General features: G+C 49.6%; 1 protein-coding gene across 1 annotated transcript in view; it reads left to right on the forward strand.

The window, feature by feature from the left end:
• Positions 1 to 15,908, forward strand: part of ANTXRL (ANTXR like) — a 44,926-nt gene that overhangs the window by 12,787 nt on the left and 16,231 nt on the right. Inside the window, exons 2-9 of the mRNA XM_057530601.1 lie at positions 4,866 to 4,937; positions 6,258 to 6,329; positions 8,637 to 8,718; positions 8,824 to 8,857; positions 9,762 to 9,841; positions 9,918 to 9,986; positions 10,324 to 10,404; positions 10,496 to 10,556. Of these exons, the coding sequence (XP_057386584.1) occupies positions 4,866 to 4,937; positions 6,258 to 6,329; positions 8,637 to 8,718; positions 8,824 to 8,857; positions 9,762 to 9,841; positions 9,918 to 9,986; positions 10,324 to 10,404; positions 10,496 to 10,556 (551 nt within the window). The remainder of the gene's footprint in view (positions 1 to 4,865; positions 4,938 to 6,257; positions 6,330 to 8,636; positions 8,719 to 8,823; positions 8,858 to 9,761; positions 9,842 to 9,917; positions 9,987 to 10,323; positions 10,405 to 10,495; positions 10,557 to 15,908) is intronic.

Below are 15,908 nucleotides of genomic sequence, written 5' to 3' on the forward strand. Positions count from 1 at the left end.
AGCCTTTAGTTTTATTGATCTTTGCTATTGTTTTCTTTGTTTCTATTTCATTTATTTCTGCCCTGATCTTTATGATTTCTTTCCTTCTGCTAACTTTGGGTTTTCTTTGTTCTTCTTTTTCTAGTTGCTTTAGATGTAAGGTTAGATTGTTTATTTGAGATTTTTCTTGTTTCTTGAGGTGAGCTTGAATTGCTGTGAACTTCCCTCCTAGAACTGCTTTTGCTTCGTCCCATAGGTTTGGATCGTCGTGTCTTCATTGTCATTTGTTTCTAGGTATTTTTTGATTTTCTCTTTGATTTCTTCAGTGATCTCTTGATTATTTAGCAGTGCACTGTTTAGTCTCCAAGTACTTGTGTTTTTTACTGTTTTTTTTTTCCTGTAATTGATTTCTAATCTCATAGTGTTGTGGTCAGAAAAGATGCTTGATACAATTTCAATTTTCTTAAATTTTCCAAGGCTTGATTTGTTACCCAAGATGTGATCTATTCTGGAGAACATTCTGTGTCCACTTGAGAAGAAAGTGTATTCTTCTGCTTTTGGGTGGAATGTCCTAAAAATATCAATTAAGTCTATCTGGTCTATTGTGTCATTTAAAGCTTGTGTTTCCTTATAATAATCTGTCTATTAGTGTAAGTGGGGAGTTAAAGTCCCCCACTATTAATGTGTTACTGTCGATTTCTCCTTTTATGGCTGTTAGCATTTGCCTTATGTATTGAGGTGCTCCTATGCTGGGTGCATAAATACTTATAATTGTTATGTTTTCTTCTTGGATTGATCCCTTGATCATTATGTAGTGTCCTTCCTTATCTCTTGTAACTGTCTTTATTTTAAAGTCTATTTTATCTGATATGAGGATTGCTACTCCAGCTTTCTTTTGATTTCCATTTGCATGGAATATCTTTTTCCATCCCCTCACTTTCAGTCTGAATGTGTCCCTAGGTCTGAAGTGGGTCTCTTGTAGACAGCATATAGATGGGTCTTGTTATTGTATCCATTCAGCGAGCCTGTGTCTTTTGGTTGGAGCATTTAATCCATTTACATTCAAGGCGATTATTGATATGTATGTTCCTATTACCATTTTCTTAATTGATTTGGGTTTGTTTTTGTGTGTCTTTTTCTTCTCTTGTGTTTCCCACTTAGAGAACTTCCCTTAGCATTTGTTGTAGAGCTGGTTTGGTGGTGCTGAATTCTTGTAGCTTTTGCTTGTCTGTAAAACTTTTGATTTCTCCATCTAATCTGAATGAGATCCTTGCCGGGTAGAGTAATCTTGGTTGTAGGTTTTTCCCTTTCATCATTTTAAATATGTCCTGCCACTCCCTTCTGGCTTGCAGAGTTTCTGCTGAAAGATCAGCTGTTAACCTTATGGGGATTCCCTTGTATGTTATTTTTTGCTTTTCCCTTGCTGCTTTTAACATTTTTTCTTTGCATTTAATTTTTGATAGTTTGATTATATGTGTCTTGGCATGTTTCCCCTTGGATTTATCCTGTCTGGGACTCTCTGCACTTCCTGGACTTGATTGACTATTTCCTTTCCCATGTTAGGCAAATTTTTGACTATAATCTCTTCAAATATTTTCTCAGACCCTTTCTATTTCTCTTCTTTTTCTGGGACCCCCATAATTCGAATGTTGGTACATTTAATGTTGTCCCGGAGGTCTCTGAGACTGTCCTCAATTCTTTTCATTCTATTTTCTTTATTCTGCTCCCTGGCAGTTTTTTCCACCATTTTATCTTCCAGCTCTCTTATCCATTCTTCTGCCTCAGTTATTCTGCTATTGATTCCTTCTAGAGTATTTTTAATTTCAGTTATTGTGTTGTTCATCACTGTTTGTTTGCTCTTTAGTTCTTCTAGATCCTTGTTAAATGTTTCTTGTATTTTCTCCACTCTGTTTCTGAGATTTGAGATCATCTTTCTATCATTACTTTGAATTCTTTTTCAGGTAGGTTGCCTATTTCATCTTCATTTATTTGGTCTTACAGGTTTTTACCTTGCTCCTTCATCTGTAACATATTTTTTTATCATTTCATTTTTTTTTTGATGGGTGGGGCTGTGGACAGGAGTCTTACTGGTTGTTTGGCTTGAGGCGTCCAGCACTGGAGTTTGCAGACAGCTGGATAGAGCCTGGTCTTGATGTGGAGATTAGGACCTCCAGAAGGCCTCACTCCATTCAATATTCCCTGGGGTCTAGGTTCTCTGCTAGTCCAGTGGTTTGAACTCAGAGCTCTCACCACAGGAGCTTGGGCCCTACCTCTGGCCTGGGAACCAAGATCCCACAAGCTGCGTGGTGAGGGAAAAAAAGAAAAGAAAAGAAAAGAAAAACAGGAGCAGTACAATAACAAAGAAGAAAAAACAAAAGAAAATTAGAAAGATAAAAGTATGTTAGGAAAAATAAAAATATAATTGAAACAACTGCAACAAGGTAAAACAAAACCACAACAGAAAAAAGAAAAAAAAGGGGGGGGGGGTGGAACAACAAGCCAAAAGGAGCAAAACAATAACAAAGTATAAAGAATAAAATAAAATTAGAAAAATAAAAGATTTATTAGGAAAAATAAAAATATAAATGAATCAACAACAAGGTAAAATAGAACCCCAATCTAAAAACGGAAAAAAGGGATTGGGATTGACATATATACACTAATATGTATAAAATGGATAACTAATAAGAACCTGCTGTATAAAAGAAATAAATAAAATTCTAAAAATTCAAAAAACTAAATAAATAAAAGCCGAAAAAAGGAAAAACAAAAAAAAAAGCCTTGGCTCTGGCGGGGGAGGAGTTTGGGCGGAGTTTAGGCAGAGGTGGAACTTAGGCAGGGGCAGGGTTTAGGGTGGGACGGGACGTAGGCGGGAGGGGGTGGGTGATGTTTGAGTGTGGGGTGGGTCCTAGGCTCAGGACCCACACAGCCGCAGCTGGAAGAGGCCTTGGGGGTGGGCCCTAGGTGGGGCGACGTTCAAGTGTGGGGCGGGGCCTCTGCTTAGGACCTGCCTGGTAGCAGAGAGACAGTTCGTCCAAAGGGGGGTCTCTGGAGTGTGAAGTTCTGGGGTTTGGAGGTAAGGCCCTGGGTGAGGGTGTGTGGGTGGGGTTTAGGCCCAGCGGGGTTGGAGGCGGTCTCAGAGGGGGTCTCCAAATACAGATGTAGGACCCTGGGTGTGGGTGTAGGGGCGGAGCTTGGGCTCTGCGCGGTAGGAGGGAGGCTCCGAGGGCAGAGGATTAGGCCCTGGAGCCCAACAGGTTCCCTGGTGCCTAAGTGGACAGGGAAAGCGCTGGCCCCGTTCCCTTCCGTTCCTCCGTGCCCCACACCCCCAATTTCTGTATGTTGATTTTATATCCTGCAGCTTTACAGAATTCATTGTTTAGTTCCAACAGGTCTTTGGTTGAGTCTTTGGGATTCTCTATATACAAAATCAAATCATCTGCAAATAATGACAAGCTTACTTCTTCATTTCCAGTTTGAATGCCTTTTGTTTCTTTGTTACGCCAATTAGCTCTAGCTAGGACTTCCAGTACTATGTTGAATAAGAGTGGTAAGAATGGGAATCCTTGTCTTGTACCTGATCTTAGAAGCAGAGCTTTCAACTTTCCACGATCGAGTGTAATGTTAACTGTGGGTTTGTTGTATATGGCCTTAATTATGTTGCGGTATGTTCCTTCTATACCCAATCTGTTTGAAGTTTTTAGCATGAAGTGTTGTTGTAATTTGTCAGATGCTTTTTATGCATCTATTGAGATGATCATCTGATTGTTATCTTTCATTCTATTAATGTAGTGTATCCCACTTTTTAATTTGCATGTGTTGAACCATGCTCGCATTCCAAGGATAAATCTCATTAGGACATGGTGTATAATTATTTGGATGTGTTCTCTTTTTTTGAGTTGAGTACATAGTTCTATTTTTTAATTGAAGTATAGTTGACTTACAATATTATATTAGTTTCAGGTGTTACCATTAGTTTAAAAAGTTGTCTTGCACTTTAGCATGGAAGCTTCTGATAGAAAGTTTATATTGTAGGAGTTGTCAGAGTCTAGTGTTTGCTACCCAGCAATTGTTGGACATAGCCGTGTCACACACATCTGCCCAGTGCAATGGGTAGAGCATGGGTTTTGAGGCAAGATCTGGATTCAGATCCATGTTAGCTATGGAAATTGTGGAAAATTCCATGACTTGTGAGAGCCTCAACTTTCGTATGAAAATGAAAATAATGCTGATATCATGGGGTTGTTCTGGAATTGGAAATCATGTATGTAAAGTGCCTGGTACATACATCTCAATGAATGATAATCCTGATAATGTTAAAAGAATCTATTCTTAGTTTCATCACTATTTCTTGAGAGATTTAGATGCAGCCTAGAGGACGCAGAATGAGTGATAGGACCAACTAAGAGACTTTTGTGGGAATGGTGTGCCAAAGAGCCCTGACCCCTACCCACCCCCACACCTTTTCAAGGGGCAGGAGAGGAGCAGACAGCTAGGAATGGTTTATTCCCAAGGGGAACTGAGGGACCAAAAGAGTCATATCAGAATCACTGGAGGCTTTTCCAACCAATGCATCCTACATCATTTCCTGTGGAACAGCTCCACCAAGCCTGCCCAACCATCCTAGTTTGCCACCAGAAGTCCCTCACCCCTAAAAGTTCTTGAGTCCCAAGCACACAGGTCTGGTTGGTCACCCTTCCCACATTCACACGGATGAAGTCATCACCACGGTGACCCACTGAGGTCTCTGAGGGAGTGTGGCAGCCTTCAGCTACATTGGTGGGGGGGGGGAGTTGCTAAAGGGTCTGCTGGAAGCTGGGGAGACAAATTCTGCCCACACAATGGATGCACCTCATCTGTCTGACTCAGGTCTTCTGCATTTTCAGGTCAGGCAGTGTGAACAACAACTGGATGGACATTTACACCTTTGTGGAGGATTTGGTCAAGAAGTTTGACAAGTACGGCTTCTCCAAGTTGCAGGGTGTTTACCCCTGCCAGGCAGAGTACACAGCGGTTTAGACTCAGTGGCCATGGGAGCCCCTCAGGTCAGGAGCACAGAGCCCAGGGGGGTGTTCTGAAGCATAAGAGATCACGCTGGTTCCATCAGGTCTCAGCAGCTTTCTTAGCTCCTACCTGGAAGTCAGGCCATATTGTAGGGGACACAGTCTGCCCTTGAGGACCTCATAGATGAGGAAACAGGCAAACCAGTAACACAATAACTAAACACCAGGTTAAATGGTGCCAAGGGCCAAAAGAAAAGGGAGAAGGACTTATAAGGCAAATTAAAAGGAAAAAGCAAGAACTCTTAGGAAAAAAGTCAAGGATGGTTTCTCAGAGGATGTGGAATTTTGAACTAGGTCTTGAAGAATGGGGAAAGACAGGGTAACAGGAACCATCAAGGAGACTTCTTGTGCAGTGAGTGGTCTGTTCAGCTGGAGAGTAGGGTTAACTCAGGAGAAGGCTAGGAGATGAGGCTGGACAGGACAGATTTGGACCAAGGTCATCAGGGCTTATAATGCCAGGCCAAGGGACTTGTATTTCCTGCTGTGAACAATAGGGAGCTATAGATGATTCTTGGTCAGGGGTCTGACATGATCAAGGTTGTGTCCCAGGAAGGAAAGTCTGATATTGTGGGTAAAATGTTTTGTAACAAGAACGAGGAGCAGTACGGAGCTTATCCATGAACCTATTGTAGCAATTTACCTAAAAGATAATGAGGGTCAATGGACCAAAAGGCAGTGGCCAGGGAGAGGAAAGGGAGGGATGTATATGAATAGCTGCCAAGAAAGAGAATGATTTTTCTAGATGAGAGGAGATAAGACAGGGAAGGCTATAAAGGAGGGAAGAGGAGTGAAGGTACAAAGAATTTTATAGAAGAGGAGAAGCCAGTTGGGAGGCCCTCATGCCAGAGGCATAGGTGTCTGTCTCCTGGTGTGTGCATGTGCACCTGTGTGCGTGTGTGCATGTGTGTGTGTGTGTGTTTGAGAGGAAGACACTGTGGGTGGGGGGGTGTTGGGAGCACAGGGTTGGAGCAGGATGCCATCCTGGCACTTTCTTCCAAGAAGGCACCACATCTCCACAGGCCTCCTTCACCAAGATTCCTAAAATCCTTCACTAAAGATATAGGAGCTTCCAGGGTTTGGGAAATGGACCCCAAAGCAGAAGAGTTGGGGTGAGGAACAGAGAAATTGGGATGCACCTTCTTTCTGGCTGCTCATTGGTTTCATTTTGAGCCTGTGTCATGTATACCTTCTCATGAGCACGTGCTTCCTCCCCAGCCCTAACCTGCGGATGTCCTTCATCACTTACTCCACACTGGGTCACACCCTCATGAAGCTCACCTCAGACAGGTAAGTGCTGCTTTAATCCCCCAAGGCAGGCTTGGTGGATGGGGTCCATTGAGAGCCCAGGGAGCTGACAGTTCCCACTGGGAGCAGGCTGGGCCGTCCCGGGCTCCCCTCAGTGTCCACTCTGACCCCCAGCCCCGGCTCCATGGCTCCCACTGACCCCTGGCTGCGCTGGCCCTGGCAGACCCCCGTGCTGCTAGACCATCTCTGCCCCCTCTAAGCCCTGCCCTCCGCCTATCCTGTGTCCTCTCAGCACTCTTCCCTTTTCTGAGAACTGGCTCACTGCAAGGACTCCTGGGATCTGGTGGAGCAGATGTGTGGGCCCTTTGTGAACACTGGCCTGTGTTGGGCACCTGCTCTGTGTGCCACTCTCTGCTCTGGGCCAGTGGGGGAAGAGGGGAGGCACAGTCAGAACCAGGAGGCAGGGACGAGCAGTGCTGAAGTGCTGGAGCTTCAGTGGAGGGGAGCTTGGTCCCTTGGTGGGTCTGAGACAAGGGAGCCCATGAGTGTGGGCTGGGGTGCAGGAGGGAAGCATAACACGCCAGCATCCTAGGTGGGCCATTAGGAGGGCCCAGCGATGTGCCCAAAGCCCTGGAGGTGGGAAGATATGGAGCTCCTGAGTAGCCGGGAGGTTAAGATGCCCATGACGCAAATGATCGGAACCCAGGGAGTGTGTTGGTGCCAGTGCGTGGACACAGCACTCCCCATGCCTGGCTCCCAGGAGAAGCAGGGGCTGTGCTTCTTGTTAGGTGAGCTAGGGGAAGGCATGGTTTTGGGTGTCCCTGTCTTCTGCATTTCAGAGAGAGAGACCTGAGTGAGGTTGAGGTGGAAGACAGCAAATCAGTGGGGGGCTGTCAGGCAGGTGGCAGAAAGAGAGGTGGGGGCTGGGCAGGGGCCTCGGGGGGAGGAGCTGCCCGTGGGGGAGAGGAGGACCACTGCCTCCTCCAAGGCAGGGGTTCAGAGCCTGAACCAAAGGAGCTGTGGGGAGGCTCTTGAGGGTCTCCGGGGTCCTCTCTGGAAATTGGAGGTGACGATGTCTTCCTCAAGGGAAGGTGTCAGAAGTGGGAGTGGGGTGCAGGGGAGTGAAAAATGGGGTGGAATCTTAAGAAGCGAAGGGCCTGATGAGGGCATAAGCAGCCTAGTGCACAGAGCTGGGAGTAGGGATGGGGGAGGCAGCCCAAGAAAAAGGCCCGCTCAGGCAGGAGTGAAGCCTGGCCAAGCTCAGTCCCGGGCCGAAGGCTGGGGAGAGATGAGAGCTCCAGCATATTGAGGGTGCTGTCAACAAAAGAGAAATCTTCCCAAAAGTGTCAGGAAGAGGGGAGGGTGTTTGTGCTGGGGTGGGCAGGGCCTGGTTTGGCCTCCACTGGCCCGGGGTCACAGCCTCCTCAGCTCCTGGGCTGGGTCAGGCAGGGCAGGACCTGGGGCTCTCAGATCTCACCTCAGGGCAGAATCCCACCTGCGCAAAGCGAGAGCCAGCCTTCAGGGACCACGTTCTCCTTAGACTTGCTGTGACTGCTCAGCCCATCACACTGGATTAGCCTGAACCTAAGCCCCAGCCCTGGTGTGTCCCAGTCCCATCCCCTGCTATCTGCTTTAACAGAGGCCGACTGCCCATCCCCATGGCAGCCTGGGGTCACTGCTCTTCCTCCCACATGGACGGGCCTCAGGCCTCTTTTCCAGCTTATGGTCTATTTTGTCAGGAGCACATGAAGCCCAGGAGCCCTAGACTCTAACGGAGCAGCTTGACGGCTTCCTTTAGTACCGATCCAGAAGGGGAAGTGGCTTGGAGGGACCAAGTCCACCTCAGGAGTCTGTGGCAGGGGAGGAGGGGACAGGGCAGGAGTATCAGCAGAGTGACCTTTCCAAACTCAGCCTTGCCTGTTGGAAGGTGACGTGCCCTCACCAGGGACCCCTTAGGTGCCAGCAGTACCGCCAGTCACATTGGGGGTGCTGGATTCACAGGTGCACATCCATGGGTGCTCCCCCCTCACCACGGACGGTCAAGGCAGGGCCCTTGCTGAGTCCCCTGAGGTCTGCATGCCTGAGACAGGGATGAGCACATTGAAAGCCAGGCCCCACCCATGGGACCAGCAAAGCAGCATTCTCCACGCCCACTGAATGGGAGACAGAGAAGCGTTGACCAAGGCCTGTCAGTGTCAAAGACACAGGCAGAGAGGTCACCACAGGGCCACTTGTGTCCTCTCTGGTCCAGGCAGGTCTCCACAGGGCAGAATGGCATTAGGGCAGCTGGTCTGTTTTGTAACAGTCAACCCTCATTCCTCCTCAACCCCCTTTACTGATTTTTTTCAGGAATGAAATTCGTGACGGTCTTAGCAGACTTCAGAATATAGTACCTAGTGGAGCCACACACATGCAGGAAGGATTTAAAAAGGTACAGATCCTACAGCTCTGAGACTTTATTCTGCTTTCTCAAGTTCTTAGAGTATTATTGGGTCATCTCACTGCCCTCCCCCAACTTTCCTTCATTTTGTTGCAGGCAAATGAGCAGATTCAACAAGCTAACTCAGGAGGTAAGCTGCCTGCTGACGTCACTGTGCTCAGGTGGGACAGAGCCAGGCGCGGGCCTCAGCGAGGGCTGGTGCAGACCCCCTCGGCCAATACCTAGCACTGACCCTCGGAGCGAGTCCCTTGCCCTCTCTGTGATGCAGGTTCCTCCTCTGCGCAGTGAGGATGAAAACCACCCCCAGGGGTGCTTCCGAGAACCACATGGCATCATGCATTACGTTCCTGGTTCTTACTAGATATCAAGTGCTTGACCTATGGTTGGGCTGCATGAAAAAGAAAAGAGAACTTCCAGGGACGGCGAGCAGACGGAGTTCAGTTTAGGGAACAGAGACCTTGGCGTCCCCCTGGCTGCCCACACTTTGTCCACCACAGTTCTGGCTCTGCCTCCTTTCCCTTGAGCCTCTTCCCTCTGGTTGACTCTCATCCTGTGACTGTGCCTCCGACTGTGGCAATGGCTGTACTTGGCCCAGACCACCTGCATCTAGACTGTAGGGTTGCAGCCCTTGTCAGGAAAGACGCATGGGCTGCTGGGGAAAGGCGGGGAGCTGGGCGGGGGCTGCTGCCCAAGCACCTTGACAGTCATTCTGGCTGCTCCTCCCTGTGCTCACCTGAGAGGCTTGTCCTCGTCCAGTGAAGTAGCTGCAGGTGCCTTTCAGGGCAAAGGCTGTGCCACCTGCCCATAGTGAGGGTCCACTAGGAAGGGCTCTGATCCGGTCTCAGGCTCCTCGTCTGTCAAGTGGGTCCTGGGCTGAGGCCCCTTCTCCCTCCAGGAGCTCTGGGTGGTGGGTGCTCGGGTCAGGGTGACCTCTCCCCAGGAGGGGGAGGTGTGGGAGCAGTGCTGTGGGCCTGGCAGCCTGAGGCAGGTCATTCCAGGTGCCTTGCTGACCAGGCCACTCCCTGCTTCTGCAGAAAACAAGGTTCCCTCTATGATTATCTCCTTGACCGATGGAACCCTCGAGGAAGCACCGTTTGAAATGACTAAGGAAGAAGTGAGTCCAGACCATCGTTACCAGCTTTGTGCTCCACCTGTTTTGTGAATTGTACTCAATGCTTTTTTCCTCTTAGGCTGACAAGGCTCGGAAAATGGGAGCAACAGTATACTGTGTGGGTGTAAAAGACTTTGAGGAAGACCAGGTAATTCAGAACAGGTAACCAGGTGCCACTTTTGAGCCCAGGTGGGGAAATTTTTCAAAGGCACCTGTCCCAGGGTCTCCGAGAGGATGGTCCTCTACCCACCCCAAGTGTCTGGACAACAGGTAGCCACTGCAGATGAATAGCAAGTGTTGTGTAAACCTGCACAGCAGAGGTACGGGTGGAGGAGCTTTCCACTCCCTAAGGGTGGGCTGCTAGCAGATGCCAGCACGTGGCCTTGGAATCCCGCATGGCAGGAGGCAAGAGCCTGTCTTCTGGGATGGGACCTGCTGCGTCCTCAACCCCTGACTGTGTGCCAACCATCTCCTCTCTGCTGTAGTTACTGGAAATTGCAGACAGCCCGCGTCACGTCTTTGGAGTGGACCAAGGATTCAAGGCTCTTAAATACATCGTTGAGCCAGTGAGTGAGGGCTGGACGTGAGAAGTGGGAAGGGGAAGCTTCTCGCCAAGCCCCCACATTCAAGCCCCTGCCCCTCATCTCCCTATTCTAGCTCGGAACTAAGTCCTGTATTGAAATTACAGCTGTGGAGCCTTCCAGTGTCTGTACAGGAGGTAAGAGCTGGAGTGCTGTTTTAAACACAGGGGTGTGTGTTTGTGTGAGTGGTGAATGTGCCCAGTGTGCGTTGCAGGTGTGCTGTGAGCACATGGTTTCACTATGTGTGGTTGTGCGTGTAGTGTGTATGGTGTGTGTGAGTGTGATGTCTGAGTGTGTGGGGTGATTGTATGGAAATTGTGGGCATATGACTACATTGGGCATATAAGGGAATGTTTATGTGAGGTGTGTATGCCGAGTGTTGGTTGTGCGTGTGTGTGTATTTGTATAATTACTTCTTTCTTCCAGTTTTACTGAGATGTAATTGACATACAGCTCTGTATACGTTTGATGTATGCCACAAAATGACTTGACACAAAAATATTGCAAAATGATAAGTTTAGTGTACATATTTTTTAAACTCAAAGCCAAAAGTTTAATTAAGAAATAAGAAAAACTTTATTTTAAAAACCCTCAACAAAACACTGGCAAATAGAATCCAACAACATAAAAAAAGGACAATACATCAAGAATAATTAGGGCTCACCTCTGAAATGCAAGCCTGGTTCAGTATATGAAATATCAATGTGATTTTCCTCATCAGCAAAATGGAGAAGAAAAATATGATTATTTCAGTGGATGAAGAAAAGAATTGGACATAGTTCACGGTCAGCATCATACTAGCAACACAGACTGACAAAGGCATCCAACAAATACTCACAGCTATCACTACACCCAGTGGTTCAACGGGGTCGACCTCTCCCTGAGATCTGGAACTTGACAAGGATGCCCTCTCTCCCCCGGAAGGGTCCCTGCATCAGTGTGGGGAGGATCCTGTGCAGTTGCTTTTCTGGTAGAAACCCTCTCTCTCAGTGAGCTCTGTGCATGCTGGCTTGTACGTCTACATCACTGGGATTTGTGGAGTTGAGGTGGGTGGATAAGCACACGCTCCCACTGGTAACAGCACACAGCTGGATGCAGCTGGACGCAGACCCAGGAAGCTGGTCCTGGCCGCGGTGCTCTGAACTGCAAGGCTACAGCACAGTAGGCCATGGGGTCAGACACAACAATGTTCATATCTGAGCTCTGCTGTCCCCAGACATGAAACCAGGGCTTCTCTGGTGTCACGTACCAGCCGTGCAGTAGCCTGACAGCTTCAATTCTCTGATTATGTCCCTGGGACATACACAGGCCTGTCAAACCATAGAGGAAGATACCCATTGTCATTCATGCCCTGTGGTGGCCCAGCTGAGGTGACAGGTGCCCATTGCACACCCTCTGAAAGCGTGGCCCAGCAGTGCTGCTCTGACCTTTACAGCTGCTGTCATCTTGTCAAAAGCTGCCACACAGCATGACTGTCACTTGGAGGGAAAGCTCGAGGCAGGAACCTGGACCCCAAATAAAGTAGAAGAAGCTGTTCATCAGGCTGTCGTTCTGAATAAGTCAGTGGGCCAGGTGTGAGGAAGCCGGGAGGAGGTGAGCATGAGGCACGGGCCTCTTCAGCCTCTCGGCCTCCCTCCAGGACTAGGCAGAGGCCTCTGCTGGCCTCCCTGCCTCCAGGCATGTGCTCCAGCCCATTCTCTGCACAGGACCCGAGGGGCAGAGAAGGCCACTTCCCTACCCCAGCCTGACCATGGAGGCTGAAGCCCCCGAGCCAGACAACTGGGCCCTCCAAGGTCCAGCCTCTGCTCTAAGCCCACCTGCTGCAGAGGCTGGGGGCTGGGGGAACTGGGCTCCCTGCAAAACCTTCCTCAGCTTTACAGGGTCCAGCCCACCCAGCCTTTGAGACTTCACTCTCAGAGCGCCTCAACCCCGAAGTCTTTCCTAGTCAACTGGTCCCTCTGGCTTCTCACAGCCCTTGCTCTGTTCCTGTCATTAGGCACTTGTCACCCAGTATGAACCATGACTTCTGCTTGGCTGTGTCCACAGCTTTGTTTTTTTATTTTTATCATTCAATTCATTGTTTTTATTCCAGCTTTTTATTACGGAAGATTTCAAACCTAGCAAAGTGGAAATGAATGTACAATGGATACCCCTCTCTCCACTACCTGGATCTGCAATTAATACCTGACCGTATTTCCTTTATCATTTATTTATCTAACTCCTCTCTCTTTCTTGACTCTCTGTTTTCATCAATTCATCTTATTTCTTTTTTTGGCTGCATTGGTTCTCCATTGCTGCGGGCTTTCCCTAGTTGTGGCGAGCAGGGGCCATTCCTTGTTGTGGTGCGCGGGCTCCTCATTGCCATGGCTTCTCTCGTTGCAGAGCATGGGCTTTAGGCTCACAAGCTCAGTAGTTGTGGCATGCGGGCTCAGTAGTTGTGGCTTGCGGGCTCTAGAGCTCAGGCTCCGTAGTTGTGGTGCACGGGCTTAGTTGCTCCACAGCATGTGGGATCTTCCCGGACTAGGACTCGAACCCTTGTCTCCTGCATTGGCAGGCGGATTCCTAACCACTGCACCACCAGGGAAGTCCCCATCTTATATCTTGATGCATTTCAAAATAACACAGTCATCGGGTTACTGCATCACATTTCTTTACCTGGGAAACAATTTTTGTTAAGATTTCTCTTTTTGAAATGCAGCAAGCAAATGTATCATTTGATGACTTCTGACAAATGCACACACCTGTGTAACCCCCAACCCTATGAAGACTCAGACACTACATTTGCCCCCCGAAAGTCCCCTCAGCTCCCTTCCCAGGCAATCCCTGCCCCACCCCCTGGAGGCAGCTACTCCCTGATTTCTTCCTCCACAGGCTAGTTTGCTGCTTTAGAACCTCTCCTCAGGGACTCACAGGGGGTGAGCGCAGGGCCTGGCCTGGGGCACTCGGCACCGTGGTTTGGGGATTCATCCCTCCTGTGTGTTGCTGGGTTGGCCCGGGGCTTGGACCCCAGAGGCAGGCTGGAGGCGGCACCTGGTCACTCCTTTTCCTGTATGTGACTGGGCCAGAGTGAGTGTGTGCAAGAAGCCCAGCAGGTGGGTCCCAGCAGTGGTGGCCATAGGAGGACACAGTGCAGAGCAGGGCTTCCCTCTGAGGCCCGGCATCCAGCTCTGCGTCATGGCCAGAGACCCTCTGGGGGGGTGGGGAGGGGCAGGCTGTGCGGGGCAGGAGGACCTGCGGGATGAAGGCAGGACACACTGCGCAGACGGGGACACTCCTGCAACCAGCCTGGGTCCAGGCTGTCCTCCCACCGTGATAAGGTCCCCCTTGTCCCATCCTACTCTCTCCAGAGATAACAACCACAAAGAGTTCAGCTTTTATATGTAAAGACCTACCTAAGTGTACTTTACAAGGATATTTTTACATTAATGAGATCATGCAGTACATAGTACTTTCCAGCCATCTACACAGTATTCCATTGCATGGATGGAACAATTTATTTCATGGGTCTCCCTTGATCAATATTCAAATTGTTTCTAATAAGTCGATACTAGAAAGTCATACTGTAGGACCATCCTGATGCTTACCACTGCGAGCTTGGGAAAGGAATTCCCTGGGGTCAAGACCAGACATAGACCTGTTGCCTTAAGGGAACACCCAGGTCACAGTTGGTCAGTGTCCAGTTTCTCTCAAAGTGACTGTCCCAAGCAGCATGTGGTGCTCCCAGACACGCCCACCCCAGGGCAGGTCATGTCCACCTGTGTGCCCGTGTCAGTCTCAGGCAGGCTAGATGCCCTTTTCATGCTCAGCTCCACCAGCCTGCTCAGGGAGACGCCTGCCTTCCCAGCTCCACTCTCTGGAGCCCCCGGCTGGCCTGGTGTACAACTTTTCTTCCAGAGAGAAAGCTCTCTGTTCCAGAAAGGATCCATCTCCCTTCCCGGGACTATTCGTCCTGCTGCCTGAGAGCTGGTGGGCAGTGGACTGTACGTGGGACATGCAGCCCTGCAAGCCGATTTTAGACCTTCCTGTGACTTCATTTTCTTCCTGTGGTTGATACTGTTGGAGGAATTGGGGTGCAGGGGGAGGGGTTTGGGAAGCAAAAGGAGCAGCTTTCTGGACATAGCAAAAGTCCTTTACCTGGAGGTCTCTTGCTGAAATATTGAAACCATCACCCTGCCTTCCACTTTGGAGACTTGCCGGAGTTCAGAAGCCCCCCTTTGGGAGCAGCAGTGCCTGGGGCACAGGGGGCTCTGCTGCAAAGGTGAAGCAGCACCCGAGCGGGGCTGAGGGCCGCAGGAGACACAAGGAGGAAGGAGGGTGTCCAGGCGGAGGGCAGCGTGCGCTGCTCCTGAGGACGCGGCACGGGCTGTGCGCTGGGCCATCAGACGGCCCTGCCCTCGGCTGCTGCCCTCCCTCCTGTCAGCTACGTGGAAGAGGAGGCTGGGTCCAATCTTCACCATGAGGCCGGGACCGCCAGGTCCTCTATGGGGGCTTTCTGCTTCCAAAAGCCTATGAAAACATGTTAGCAGGCCAGCTTCAGCCTACAGCCCAAGAATCTAATTGCCTCAAAACGGAGAATTTGCAAACTTAGCCTTGATCTGATGGGAACTGCATGAAGAATTGCAGGAGGAATCAGGACTGCCAGGTCCAAGGTTGTGCTGGCATTCTGAGGCATGTCCCTCAGAGTTAACTGACCTCAAGTAATTAATTGACCTTGACCAGGAGACAGAGTTGGAGGCTAATGACCTCGGGCTAGCAGCAGGAAGACTTGCATTTATCCTAGCCAGTTCCTCAGAAGTCAGGCCCACTAGCTGCCTTTTCTGGATCCCCTAGTATTTGTTTCAGTTGCCAGGAAGCAGCAGTGGGGACCCAGCAGCCTGCAGAGGGGCTATGGCCCAGAACTGCATCTTAGCAAATCAGTGTCTCCCACCCTGACAGAAAGAGGTGCTTGGTGAATCCCTGGGGGGTTGTGTGAGGCACATGAAGGGGCAGGAAGAGGGAGGGGAAGAGTACTCATTGCAGACTTCAGAACCACAGCTGAGACAGGATTTCACCTTCCATGGGGAATTCTCCGGGGCAGGGTCCTCGCTTCCTCCTTGCCTCACCCGGGTTCTGGCCTTGCTCCTGGGGTCTCCAGCCTGCCATAGGCAGAGAGAAACACAGGGAGGAGGAGCAAACCCCCTAGTGTCACAAAGCCCTACAGGCACCCAGGCTTGTGTGCTCACCTCAGAGAAGAGTCAGGACTGTCTTCAGCCTGCGTTATCTGGGTTCCTGTCATTTGTGTAAGGGAGGGCCTGGTGGAGAGCACTGCCTGCGCCTTTTAGGGAAGACCTTGGCTTCAGAATCAGAAACCTATGGCTGGGTTTGCCCTTGTGGAGGGTATGAGACTGGGTGCCTTTAATGAGTTGGATAGGTCAGGGGCAGTAGTGAGAAGCCCCCGGGTGCTCAAGGCCCAGCCATCTCAGTTGTACCCTTTGTGATACCAGGTGAGG

Source organism: Balaenoptera acutorostrata, chromosome 16 (assembly GCF_949987535.1).
Source record: "Balaenoptera acutorostrata chromosome 16, mBalAcu1.1, whole genome shotgun sequence".
NCBI lineage: Eukaryota > Metazoa > Chordata > Mammalia > Artiodactyla > Balaenopteridae > Balaenoptera > Balaenoptera acutorostrata.